The sequence below is a fragment of the Microcaecilia unicolor genome, chromosome 9 (assembly GCF_901765095.1).
Source record: "Microcaecilia unicolor chromosome 9, aMicUni1.1, whole genome shotgun sequence".
In the NCBI taxonomy this organism is placed as follows: domain Eukaryota; kingdom Metazoa; phylum Chordata; class Amphibia; order Gymnophiona; family Siphonopidae; genus Microcaecilia; species Microcaecilia unicolor.
Window position 1 is genome coordinate 34996033 of NC_044039.1, and position 14247 is coordinate 35010279.

The following is a 14247-nucleotide window of genomic DNA, read 5'->3' on the forward strand; positions in this document are numbered from 1 at the left end:
GCCACTCAGATCAATCACAAAGTCCCTCAATTCTGTTCCAGACTTCAGGCCCACGACAGACTAACGTCAGATGCATTTCTCCTACATTGGGGGTCAGGTCTTCTGTATGCGTATCCTCCCACACCTCTAGTACTGAAGACTTTGCTGAAACTCAGGCAAGACCAAGGAACAATGATCCTGATTGATCCCTTTTGGCCTTGTCAGATCTGGTTTCCTCTTCTTCTGGAGTTATCCTCTGAAGAACTGTGGAGGTTGGAGTGTTTTCCGACCCTCATCACCCAGAATGAGGGGTCGCCTCTACATCCCAACCTCCAGTCTCTGTCCCCCACGGCCTGGATTTTGAGAGCTTAGAAGTTGCCTCCTTGGGTCTTTCGGAGGGTGTCTCCCGAGACTTGCTTGCTTCCAGAAAAGATTCCACGAAAAAGTGTTGTTGTTTCAAATGGAGGAGGTTTGCCATCTGGTGTGACAGCAAGGCCCTAGATCCTTTTTCTTGTCCTACACGGACCCTGCTTGAATACCTTCTACACTTATCAGAGTCTGGTCTCAAGACCAACTCCGTTAAGAGTTCACCTTAGTGCAATTAGTGCTTATCAACATGTAGAGGGTAAACCTATCTCTGGACAGCCTTTAGTGGTTCGCTTCATGAGAGGTTTGCTTTTGTCAAAGCCCTCTGTCAAACCTCCACCAGTGTCATGGGATCTCAACGTCATTCTCACCCAGCTGATGAAAGCTCCTTTTGAGCCACTGAATTCCTGCCATCTGAAGTACTTGACCTGGAAGGTTATTTTCTTGGTGGCTGTTACTTCAGCTCATAGGGTCAATGAGCTCCAAGCCCTGGTAGTGCATGCAACTTATATCAAGTTCCATCACAACAGAGTAGTCCTCTGCACTCACCCTAAGTTCTTGCCAAAGGTGGTGTCGGATTTCCATCTGAACCAGTCAATTGTCTTGCCAACATTTTTTCCCCGTCCTCATACCCGCCCTGGTGAAGACAAGTTGCACACCTTGGACTGCAAGAGAGCATTGGCCTTTTACGTGGAGCGGACAAAGCCCTATAGACAGTCCGCCCAGTTGTTTGTTTCTTTTGACCCCAACAGGAGGGGAGTTGCCATCGGAAAATGCACAATCTCTAATTGGCTAGCTGATTGCATATCTTTTACTTATGCCCAAGCTGGGCTGACTCTAGAGGGTCATGTCACGGCTCATAATGTCAGAGCCATGGCTTTGTCAGTGGCTCACTTGAAGTCAGCCTCTATTGAAGAGATTTGCAAGGCTGCAACGTGGTCATCCGTCCACACATTCACGTCTCACTACTGCCTTCAGCAGGATACCCGACGCGACAGTCGGTTTGGGCACTCGGTGCTGCAAAATCTGTTCGGGGTTTAGAATCCAACTCCACCCTCCTAAGCCCATTTCTGTTCTGTTCCAGGCTGCACTCTCACTTAGTTGTGTTTCTTTTCAGGTCAGTCTCAGTTATGTCCTCGACGTTGTGAGACCCAATTACCAATGTTCATTGTTTGAGTGAGCCTGGGTGCTAGGGATACCCCAATTGTGAGAACAAGCAACCTGCTTGTCATCGGAGAAAGTGAAGATACATACCTGTAGCAGGTATTCTCCGAGGACAGTAGGCTAATTGTTCTCACAAACTCACCCTCCTCCCCTTTGGAGTTGTTCCAGTTCTCTATTTTGCTTTTTATTAAACTGAGGAGGGCACGCTCGTGTCGCGGACGGGAAGCCATTCGCGCATGCGTGGTGTGTTCTGCCCGCACGATGGAGCGTTCTGGAGAGTTCTTTGTTTTGCTATACAAATTTTGCCGGTCTCCTGGGCCGTCGCGGACGACGACCCAATCGTGAGAACAATCAGCCTGCTGTCCTCGGAGAATACCTGCTACAGGTATGTATCTTCACTTTATGTCCCAAGGATCAGTTCAGACAAATGGGTTGTGACCATCCACCAGCAGGTGGAGATAGAGGACTCTAATGAGTTGTGTCTCATAAGTTCCTGAGCTTAGCAACCAAGCCAGTATTCTCTATCTCCAGCAGGTGGGATAGCAACTCCTGTAGTGACTTCTGCGTGGCCTCCTGTCCTGCTTGCAGGTTCAGTTGAGTTTGGGGTTGAGAATATCCTGTGCCAAAACAGCCACTGCATTTTTTTTTTGTTTTGTATTTGTTTTTTGAGTGCACATGTGCTGTGGGAAGATTGTGGGGCTTCAGTGTCTTGGAATTCACGAGACTGGCTGTTTTCTGTGAGTATATTTATTATTCTTCGAGGACAAGCAGGCTGATTTCTCACATATGGGTGACGTCACGTGGGCCCGGAGGATTTTCAAGCAAAAATCGCCAAAAGTCTCTTCTAGAACGTTCCGTTGTGCAAGACGATCGCACCGCGCATACACGCGCACGATTTCCCGCCCGCCGCGCGGACACTCTCCTCAGTTCTCTTTTTTCCGCGTCTGAGGTGACACGGAGTTACTTTTCGGGTGCTTCGCGTTTCGGAAGAAAGTTATCTTCGTTTTCTACAAACGTGTTTTCCGTTCCTTAATTCTTTTAAAACTAAAAAAAAATAAACCTTTACTTCCTCAGATTTTTTTCCCCATTTAAAAGTTTTCTTTCTTTTTCGTCGCGACCGTGTTAGGTCGCTCGGTTGGGGTTTTTTCTCCCCTGTTTGTCAATTTTTCTGACAAAATCGCGTCTTTTAATTTAGCAGACAAAGTTTTTCCTGTCATGTCATCGAAGACGCCCAGCGGCTTCAAGCCATGCGCCCGCTGCAACCGGACCATTTCGGGCACTGAGCCGCACTCCTGGTGCCTTCAGTGCCTCGAGCCTGACCATCTTCCGGAGAAATGTAAGTTATGTCTTAAAATGAAAAGACGTACTTAAATCTCCAGGGAGGCCCAGAGAAAAACCCTTTTTGGGTCTGGTGCATCGGCATTGGTACCGTCGAGGGCAGCGCTAGCATCGGGAGACCAGGTGAAGGCTGCTCAAAGACCGATGCATGCTGGGAGCAATGATGCATCGAGCGGGTCTCCACCTGCCTCGGCGCCTCCTGCTTTGCAGGCCCACCGGGACCGACCTGTGTCGGACCCAGCCCCGAGGAAGCGTGTGGATTCCACGTGTTCCTCGCCGGTACCAAGGAGTTTCGATGAAGGGCGTCGGGCGAAGGCCAGGAAGCACTGTCATCGTTCTCCTTCTCGACACGGTACCGCGAGCTCCAGGTCATCGAAGCATTCGGTACCCAAGAAGCGTCGATGCCGAGAGGATCCCTCTCCCTCTGTTATGGAGGTATCGACGCGCAGGTCATCTAGCAGCCCTGTACCGGCTCTCCAACTTCTGCAGATTCTGCCTCTGAAGTCCACACCGGCACCGCAGCCTTCCTCCGACAGCTTCTACAGATGAGTGCATCAAGGCTATTTTTCCTGATTTCATGGTGCTGCAACATTTGCGCCCGGCACAGGAGGTACTGGTACTGACGGGCCTTTCTCCGGTGGTGAGGTCTCCTTCTCCGGTACCGCTTCCAGTATCGAGGTCGGCAGCCTCCCAGGTCGACTCTCCATTGCCTTCGATGGAAGAAGCTTCACCGGAGTCTCCTGGGGGGGAGTCGACTTCTCGACACCATCATCGAGCTCACTGCTCCTCCATGTCGAGACGGGCTCGGATCTGGGCTGCTCTGTCTGAGTTGCTAGCCCCATCCGATGATGGTTCATCTCATGAAGATGGGGGTTATGGAGTGTTCTCTGACGAGGATTCTCTAGATCTTCCATCTGATTCGACCCCCCTCACCTCAGAGACAGTTCTCCCCTCCAGAGAGCTTGTCTTTTTCATCTTTTGTGCGGGAAATGTCTGAGGCCATTCCCTTCCCTGTGAAGACTGTGGATGAGCCCAGGGCCAAGATGCTCAAGGTCCATCTCCACCTAAGTCTTCTACCACAGCTCCTTTTCATGATATACTCAGGGAAGTGCTGATGAGGAACTGGGAGAAGCCTCTTTCTTGTCTAACTATTCCCAAAAAGGCTAAATCCCAGTATCGGATCCACGGGGAACCCAGTTTCGTCCGGCCTCAGTTGCCTCATGACTCTGCGGTGGTGGATTCAACTCTCAGAAGAGCTAAGAGTTCTAGGAACTTTGCCTCGGCGCCCCCGGGGCGGGAACATAGAACCTTAGATTCTTTTGGGAGAAAGGCGTATCAGGCTGGCATGCTCTCTTCCAAAATTCAGTCACACCAGCTCTTCACGAGCATTCATTTGCGGAACTCATTGCGGCAGCTTGAGAGCTTGGTTGATGCACTCCCACCGGAGCAGGCCGAGCCTTTTCGCCAAGTGGTCAGGCAGCAGAAGGCGTGTCGCAAGTTCCTGTCCAGGGGCATTTACGGTACTTGCGATGTGACATCCAGATTTTCTGCTAAGGGTATAGTGATGCGCAGACTCTCATGGCTGCGTGCCTCTAACCTGGAGGAACGAACTCAGCAGAAAATTGCAGATATCCCTTGCCGGGAGGATCATCTTTTTGGTGAGAAGGTCAAAGAGTTGATTGATCATCTCTATCAACGTGATAACGCTACGGACTCTCCCGCGGGGTGCCTTCTGCATCCGCTTCCTCATCTAGGAAGTTTTTTAAAGGGAAGAGAAGTGCCCCTTACGCCTCTAGGGGCCGTAAGTACACTCCTACTTCTCGACAGCCGGTTCAGGCTCTGCCACAGCATGCTTGTTCTCGTCAACAGCGTGCGCCTAAACAGGCCCCTGCAGCTCCCCAGCAAAAACCAGGGACGGGCTTTTGACTGGCTCCAGTTGAGCATAGCTACCATAAATGTGTCCGTGCCGGGCGATCTGCCTGTCGGGGGGAGGTTAAAATGTTTTGACCAAAGGTGGCCTCTGATAACCTCCGACCGGTGGGTTCTTCAAATAGTCCGGTTAGGATACACCCTCAATCTGGAAACCAAGCCTCCAAATTGCCCACCGGGAGCTCAGTCCTTCAGCTCCCAACACAAGCAGGTACTTGCAGAGGAACTCTCCGCCCTTCTCAGCACCAATGCGGTCGAGCCCGTTCCACCAGGGCAAGAAGGGCTGGGATTCTATTCCAGGTACTTCCTTGTGGAAAAGAAGACAGGGGGGATGCGTCCCATCCTAGACCTAAGGGGCCTGAACAAATATCTGGTTCAAGAAAAGTTCAGGATGGTTTCCCTGGGCACCCTTCTTCCCATGATTCAGGAAATCGATTGGCTATGCTCTCTGGACTTAAAGGATGCTTATACCCACATCTCGATACTTCCAGCTGACAGGAAGTATCTGCGGTTTTGGCTGGGAACGCAACATTTTCAGTACTGTGTGCTGCCTTTTGGCTTGGCGTCTGCGCCCAGGGTATTTACCAAGTGCCTGGCAGTTGTTGCAGCGTCTCTACGCAGACTGGGAGTGCATGTATTCCCTTATCTCGACGATTGGCTGGTGAAGAGCACCTCCCAGGAAGGAGCTTTGCAGTCCATGCGGATGACTATTCAAGTGCTCGAGCTACTAGGGTTTGTCATCAATTACCCAAAGTCCCATATCCACCCGGTTCAAAAATTGGAATTCATAGGGGCTCTGTTGTGCACGAAGACAGCTTGTGCTTATCTTCCCGAGCCAAGAGCAGACAACCTTCTGTCTCTGGTCTCCAAGGTTCAAGCGTCTCAACAGATGACAGCTCGGCAGATGTTGAGACTTCTGGGGCACATGGCTTCCATATTTCATGTAACTCCCATGGCACGTCTTCACATGAGATCAGCTCAGTGGACCCTAGCTTCCCAGTGGTATCAAGCTACAGGGGATCTAGAGGATGTGATCCAGTTGTCCACTGACTTTCGGAATTCCTTTCAATGGTGGACAATTCGATCCAATCTGGTTTTGGGACGCCCATTTCAAATTCCTCAGCCACAAAAAGTGCTGATGACGAATGCATCCCTCCTAGGGTGGGGAGCGCATGTAGATGGGATTCATACTCAAGGGGCTTGGTCCTTTCAGGAAAAGCGTCTTCAGATGAACCTTCTGGAGTTGCGAGCGATCTGGAACACTCTAAAGGGTTTCAGAGATCGGCTATCCAACCAAATTATTCTGATACAAACAGACAATCAGGTTGCGATGTACTACACAAACAAGCAAGGGGGTACCGGATCTCGCAGTCTGTGTCAGGAGGCCATGCAGATGTGGCATTAGACTCGCCATCACGGTATGTTTCTCCAAGCCATTTATCTAGCCGGCGTAAACAACAGTCTGGCAGACAGGTTGAGCAGGATCATGCAACCTCACGAGTGGTTGCTGAACATGGCTGTAGCCAGAAAGATTTTCCGAGAGTGGAGCCACCCCCTCAGTGGATCTTTTTGCCACTCAATTTAATCACAAGGTCTCTCAGTTCTGTTCCAGACTTCAGGCCCACGGCAGGCTAGCGTCGGATGCCTTCCTCCTGCATTGGGGGACAGGTCTTCTGTATAAGTATCCTCCCATACCTCTGGTGGGGAAGACTTTGCTGAAACTCAAGCAAGATCGTGGAACCATGATTCTGATCGCTCCCTTCTGGCTGCGTCAGATTTGGTTCCATCTTCTGTTGTTGTCCTTCGAAGAACCATGGAGATTGGAGTGTTTTCCAACTCTCATTACTCAGAATGAGGGGGCGCTTCTACATCCCAACCTCCAGTCTCTGGCTCTCATGGCCTGGATGTTGAGAGCTTAGAATTTGCCTCCTTGGGTCTTTCTGAGGGTGTCTCCCAAGTCTTGCTTGCTTCCAGGAAAGATTCCACTAAAAGATGTTACTCTTTTAAATGGAAGAGGTTTGCCGTCTGGTGTGACAGCAGGGCCCTGGATACCTTTTCTTGTCCTACACAGACCCTGCTTGAATACCTTCTGCATTTATCAGAGTCTGGTCTCAAGACCAACTCTGTAAGGGTTCACCTTAGTGCAATCAGTGCATACCATTACCGTGTGGAAGGTAAGCCGATCTCAGGACAGCCTTTAGTTGTTCGCTTCATGAGAGGTTTGCTTTTGTCAAAGCCCCCTGTCAAGCCTCCTACAGTGTCATGGGAGCTCAATGTCGTTCTCACCCAGCTGATGAAACCTCCTTTTGAGCCACTGAACTCCTGCCATCTGAAGTACTTGACTTGGAAGGTCATTTTCTTGGTGGCAGTTACTTCAGCTCGTAGAGTCAGTGAGCTTCAGGCCCTGGTAGCCCAGGCCCCTTACACCAAATTTCATCATAACAGAGTAGTCCTCCGCACTCACCCTAAGTTCTTGCCAAAGGTTGTGTCGGAGTTCCATCTGAACCAGTCAATTGTCTTGCCAACATTCTTTCCCCGTCCTCATTCCTGCCCTGCTGAACGTCAGCTGCACACATTGGACTGCAAGAGAGCATTGGCCTTCTATCTGGAGCGGACACAGCCCAACAGACAGTCCGCCCAATTGTTTGTTTCTTTTGATCCCAACAGGAGGGGAGTGGCTGTGGGAAAACGCACCATATCCAATTGGCTAGCAGATTGCATTTCCTTCACTTACGCCCAGGCTGGGCTGGCTCTTGAGGGTCATGTCACGGCTCATAATGTTAGAGCCATGGCAGCGTCGGTAGCCCACTTGAAGTCAGCCACTATTGAAGAGATTTGCAAAGCTGCGATGTGGTCATCTGTCCACACATTCACATCTCATTACTGCCTGCAGCAGGATACCCGACGTGACAGTCGGTTCGGGCAGTCAGTGCTTCAGAATCTGTTCGGGGTTTAGAATCCAACTCCACCCCCCTAGGCCCATGTTTGTTCTGTTCCAGGCTGCACTCTGTTAGTTGGTAAATTTTTTAGGTCAATCTCAGTTATGTCCTCGCCGTTGCGAGGCCCAATTGACCATGGTTGTTGTTTTGAATGAGCCTGGGGGCTAGGGATACCCCATCAGTGAGAACAAGCAGCCTGCTTGTCCTCGGAGAAAGCGAATGCTACATACCTGTAGAAGGTATTCTCCGAGGACAGCAGGCTGATTGTTCTCACAAACCCGCCCGCCTCCCCTTTGGAGTTGTGTCTTCCCTTCTCTTTGTCTTGCTACATATGAGACTGGCCGGCACGAGCCGGTTCGGGCGGGAAGGCTTCCTTCAGGAGGGATTCAAAAAAGGCTTGGCTCTCAATTTGCTCGAGGTTCAGGTGGCAGCATTGGTGTGTCATAGAGGCAAGATACAGAATGCCTCATTGGCTGCTCACCCTGATATAGTGCGATTCCTCAAGGGAGTCACTCATCTGTGTCCCCCTCTCCGCAATATTTGTCCTCAATGGAGTCTTCAAGTAGTTCTTAAGGCTCTTCAGTTGGTCCCCTTTGAGCCCCTTCGTTCGGCAACTACTTTAAAAGCAGTATTTCTAGTTGCCATTTCATTGGCACAGAGAGTTTCAGAACCGTTCTCTTTTGCAGGGATCCCTTTCTGCACTTATCTGACTCTGGAGTATCCATACGGACAGTTCTGGCCTTTTTGCCTAAGATTATATCTCCTTTTCATGTCAATCAGATTGTGTTTATTCCTTCTTTTTTCTGGGAGGTCTATTCTGCAGAATATGCTTCCCTGCAACTGTTGGATGTGAAGTGTGTCCTTATGTATTATCTTACCTCTACCAATGATTTCAGGCAGTCTGATCATTTTTCTGCCTCTTTGCGAGACCCCGGAAGGTTCTGCCATCTTCCAACGTGACAGTGGCTCAATGGCTTAAGGAGGGTTTTTCTTCTTACATTCTGAGGGGTCGATCTGCTCCTGTGCACATCAAGGCTCATTCTACAAGGTCTATGGCGACTTCTTTGGCAATCTAGGGCAGTTTTATTAGCAGTAATCTGTCAGTTAGTGACATGGTCTTCTCATTCCTTTGTTAAGCATTACCATTTGGATGTGTCTGCTCAAGCAGATGTTTCCTTCAAGGCCACGGTTCTTGCTGCAGGGATATCACAGTCCCTTTCCTCTTAAAGATTGCTTTTGCACATCCCATTTGTCTAGGTTGATCATTTGGACGTAATGGAAGAAAAAATTAGTTAATTTTAATCCCAAAGGATCGGTCCACAGCCCGCCCTTCTGTGAAGTTTTTTGTTTTTCCAGGTTCTATGTAATTTCGGGTGTTTGTATTGTTCTAAGGCACGAGTTTTGCCCTGTATTTCATATTTCATAGTTATTTTTCTGTCTAGAGGCTGGAGTTTTTTACTCTGGAAATCACTCTTTCACTGCTTTATTATTGAATACCAGCTTGGTTGCTAAGTGCAGGAACTTATGAGGCACAACTCATTAGAGTTCTCTATCTCCACCTGCTGGCAGATGGACTGATCCTATGGGACTAAAGGAAAGAAAATTATCAGGTAATTAACTAATTTTTTTCCGTGGAATTATGCATTGCTGAATAACATTTTAAGCTTTTATCTATTTCTTTACAGAAGTGTGAGCGTCTGCTCCTGTACCTTTACTGCCATGAGATGAGTTTGGCGTTCCAGGATCCCGTTCCACTTACAGTGAGTGCAATATTTGGGAAAATCAAATATTTTTTATCAACCACCGTATTTCCTGGTTGTTTTAGTTTATCTAGTTATCTAGTGGGGACATTCTAAAGAAAACAGCAGTAGTTCATGCAGTAGTCATTCATGAATCTGGTATAAACTCTTGATTCTTATAGCATGCATTTGAGCAGGCTTAAGAGTTAAATAAGTTAATAGCAGATGGTGGGATGTTGTATTATTTCTGGTTGATTTTTACAGCTAAGAGTTTCATGAAATTTACATGACTTTTTTATATTGGTTTATGGTTTATTTGGTTCTTACTGGACCACTTTTTGCAGCCGCATCAAAGTGGTTTACAATTTAAAAACTTACACAGAAACAGAAAAGGCAACAAGTCCCAGGAAACAGAACTCCATTTTTAAAGACAGGACAGAGGCAGAATTTGTTCAAAGAGAGAGAGAGCAGTAGTAGTGTCTCCTCAGAAATGGGATGAAGGGAGCAGGAAAACAGGAGCAGTTCTTTGTACCCCAGAACAATTACGTAGCCTGAGAATTGGGGCTAAAGGCAATGTTAAATAAATGAGTTTTAAGACCACTATTAAACTTACTACGGCTGGGTTCAGCATTTAGGGTTCAAACAGGGGAAATTCAAAGAGAAGAGAGCAAGATAAAAGAAAGCGGTTTGGTGGGTGGAGTCGAACCAAACTTGGGAAAGTAAAGGCAGTCTGAAAAGAAATTCTGAGGAAGATCAAGCTGGTTTATAGGGAACTACAGCAGAAGCCGGATAAGACGGGAGTCCAGTAAAGTTTGCACTGTGGGGTCAGTAACAGGATTTTGATTTGAAAATGATATTTCTCAGGGAGCTAATGAAGTTGAAATCGATAGGATGAAATTGGTTCAAATTTCATGAGATGAAGTGAGATGCGCACTGCTGTATTTTGAACTGACTGTAGGCATTTGAAAGAATACTGTGGGAGGCCGACGAATATGGAATTACAATAATTACAGTATGGAATTACAATAATAACGAATATTGGGAAGTCACAATTGCATGAAAAATTGTTTCTAAAACAGTGGTTCTCATCCCAGTTCTCACTTCACACCCATCCAGTTGGGTTTTTAAGATATCCACAATGAATATGCATGAAATAAATTTGCATGAACTGCTTCCTTGGTATGTAAACCTCTCATGCATATTCATTGTGGATATCCTAAACTCTGACTTGGCTGGGTGTGTCCCAAGGACTGGTTTGAGAATCTCTGTTTTAGAGCATAATCTTCATATATATTGAAATTTTCTGTGAGCATTTATTGCCATTTTGTAGATCGTTATACCTAAGGGATTTTTTTCTGTATTGTAATTCACCATTTCAATTCTAAGCCTCTTATTTATCTTTATACATCTTGACAATTTTTCTGAGGAGTAGGACTGTCTATTAAGGGATCAATTTTCAAAGGATTTACCTCCAAACTTAAGCTCCTAAATTGGCTGCCTTGAAAATGTATTAAGGCTAAGCTCCTAAGTTTATGCTCAAAATTTTACTAAATCCCTAAATTTAGGAGCCTAAAAGTTGAGTGACAGGTGCCGATTTAGTTTGAGAGGAAAAAATTAGAAACATAGCACTGATTTTAGCACCAGGCATTTGAAATTAGGCTTTTAAATCTAGGCAAAGAATGGCAGGTTTAAAGTTATATTCAGCTGGCAGTGGTTGGCAGGTTTTTTTTTTTTTTCACCGCCACCGACTTTATGCCAGTATATTCAGTGTCGGGCCATGTCCGGAAAATGTTATTGAATATCCTGGTTTGTGTGGATGGCCAGCACTTATCCAGTTCAGAGACAATATTCAGCCCTTAGCTAGATAAGTTTCACCAGACAAAGAGAGGATTGTTTTATGTTGTCCAGTTTGTCCGGTTAACATATACAGTTAAGTGCTTCCAGACCGTCCACAGCATAACCAGTTTTGGCTTAGGCAGTTAGAGGGGATATTCAGTGGTACTATGCAGTTAAGTGCTGCTGAATATCCACGGATAGCCCTGCATAGGCAATTTAACTGGGCAGGAGACTCTCCTGCCCAATTAAATCATTTTGAATATCTGAGAAGCTCTGAGAGAAGAGGACATTTCTCTGGGTATGTGAACATTATTTTGCTCTCTGCTTTGGTGATTTAAAGATTGGGGTTAAAAGATGAATTGTAGGTATATAAATAAAGGCAGTTTGAATTTTTAAAAAGTAAACTGTATTGACTAATTTCCATAGTGTAAAACCGTTTTCTCCAGATAGCCTTCTAGAAGGAACAGCAGGGCCTTGTTCAGGCTTCATTTAAAAAAAAAATTAAAAAGCAACCTTTATTAACTAGTTTCTATAGTATACAATTCTTTTCCCCATAATTTTAAACTGAAAACGTTCTGCTAGATGTTGAAACTTAACTTTCCATAGTGTCCCACAGATCAATCCAGAGACTTGTGGGTTATGTCCCCCCCCCTACTAGTAGGTGGAGATAGAGAGAACTTCTGAGGTCTGCCATATGTAGTCATGTGCAGCCACTTCAGCCTCAGTATTCTCTCTATCTAGCAGGTGGAGGGTCATAACTGTGCAGCTCTGGATTGTTCCAGCTCCTGGATTCCTTACGGATTCAGTTGAGCCTGGAGAGGGGTTGAGGTCCCTGCGTATGAATTTGTGGTGCACACCTGGTGGTGCCAGGTCCCTCCCTCTCCCCATATCCTCTGGGCTGAGTGCCCTGGTGTGGTGAGCCGGCTAGCTGTTTCTCTTCTGCCTCTTTAAAAAAAAAAAAAAAGCCTTTACAGCTGCCGAGGTAAGCTTTTGCTTCTATTTTTAAAAACACTCCCTGTCAGGGAACACAGTTAGGCACAAGGGGCTGTGTTGGTATCGGCTGAACAATGTCGGCTCCTTCTGAAGCTTAGAAGCACTGTGGGAGCCGGCGAACAGATTCGGGGGATTGTGAGTCTTGCCTATGGCAGTCTGAGGCCAAAAATCAATGCACTCCCAGTTCCCCGAAGCAGCAAGACAGCTTCGGGTGGTTCTTTGGCAGGAAGCTCAGGTTCCGCAGTGCCAGCGGGTGCCATTTTTCTCTGCCTCCTCGCTCAGATTCTCACGTGGCGCTGGGACAGTTGTCTCCAGCCTTTCCTTCGGTAGTGGCTGATTTATCTGGGGATGCAGATGCTTCCAGTGGCGCAGAGGCAGCAGCTGAGCCCTTTTCGACGGAATTTGTGCTTTTAATGCACAAAGCCTTTATGTTGAAGTGGGGGGGGGGGGTAGATGTCTTCTTCCTCCCCCTCCCAGGCTGAGCCTTCTTCTGTTTTTCTTCTCTCTCAACCCTTGCCTAAACGGCCCAGAGTATAGACCCTTTGAAGATGAAGGATGGTTTCGGATGGAGAGGAGAACCTTTTTCATCCAGATTCTCCCTCGGGGGCTGCGGAATTTGGGGAGGACATGGGCATTCTCCCGTCTGATGATGTGGATGATCCTACCATGGTGCGGTTCTGCAGGAATGAACTGCCCGCTTTCATTGTCCGGGCACTGGAGATTTTGGACATTTCTTCGCCTGAAGCCTCTCTTGTTCTTGCCCCTTCCCCTTCCATCATGTCGGGTACTAGATGCCCAGCCAGGTCCTTTCATATCCATGAGGCTATGAAGTTTCTTATTTCAGCACAATAGGACACACCAGATGAGGGTCTCAAGGTGGCCCGAGCTATGGGTCGTCTGTATTCGCTTCCAGCATCCGACTTGGAAGCCCTCCTCGACAGAGGAGCTAGTTAGTTTTTTGCCAGCACTTGAGTCTGGACTGGCCTATTTGGTGAACCTCCTGTATGACCTCCTGCGAGCCTCTGCCAAAGAGGTTTTCCTTACGGTCATAGCCCGCTGGTGGATATGGTCGCACCATTCGGAGGCGGATGTTGCTTCCAAATCTCGCTTGGTGAGTCTCCCTTTCAGGGGAAAGCTCTTGTTCGATGAGGACCTAGGAAAGATCGTGAAAGATCTAGGAGACTCCAAGGGGCAACGTCTCTCAGAGGATAGACCTAGATCCTCGAGGGCAGGTCTGCCCAAAGCTCAATTTAGAGAGTCTAGGCATTACAGACCAGGCTATGTTGGATCTTTTCAGAAGTCCTGTTTTGCTCCGAAGCCTCATCCTTTTCGTGGAGAGCGTTGAACCACATCCTCAAGGCCTAGATAGAAACCAGCGGCTAAACCTCCCCGATGATGGGACCCCGTTCCATCCCCTACCGGTCATTGTGGGGGGGGCCGCTTGTCCCTATTCCTGGGGGAATGGACCAGGGTAACTTTCAACGAATGGGTCTTGGAAGTCATCTGAGACTCTTACAAGCTCAAGTTCGCTCGTCCTTTGGCAGATTTTATTTCTCGAGTCTCCTTGCATAGGTCCAAACAAGGAGAGTGCGGTTCGTCAGACCCTGGAATTCTTACTTCAGCTGGGTGTGGTCCATCCAGTTCCGCAATCAGAGGTCGGTCAAGGATGTTGTTCCATTTATTTGTCATTCCCAGGAAGGGCAGCTCTCTCCGACCGGTCCTGGACCTCAATTGCTTAAACAGGGCGCTGTGGGTTCGCCATTTTCAAATGGAGACCTTGCGTTCTGTGATTGCTGCGGTGCAGCCAGGGGAGTTTTTAACTGCCCTCGATCTCAGAGGCTTATCTTCACATTCCCATTTGGCCTCATCAGCAATTCCTCCGTTTCGCGGTTCTCGGCCACCATTTTCAGTTCCAAGCCATGCCCTTTGGGCTTGCTACCGCTCCACGGACCTTTTCCAAAGTC

The 14247-nt window shown here is 47.8% G+C and overlaps 1 protein-coding gene across 2 annotated transcripts in view; it reads left to right on the forward strand.

Moving 5' to 3' along the window:
• TRIM24 (tripartite motif containing 24) overlaps nt 1-14247 on the forward strand; it is a 387425-nt gene that overhangs the window by 344912 nt on the left and 28266 nt on the right. The window contains exon 17 of one of the 2 annotated variants that reach the window (XM_030214266.1): nt 9401-9475. In XM_030214266.1, the coding sequence (XP_030070126.1) occupies nt 9401-9475 (75 nt within the window). Of the gene's footprint in view, nt 1-9215; nt 9283-9400; nt 9476-14247 lie in introns of those variants that run through there. The other variant, XM_030214267.1, reaches the window with a different exon arrangement.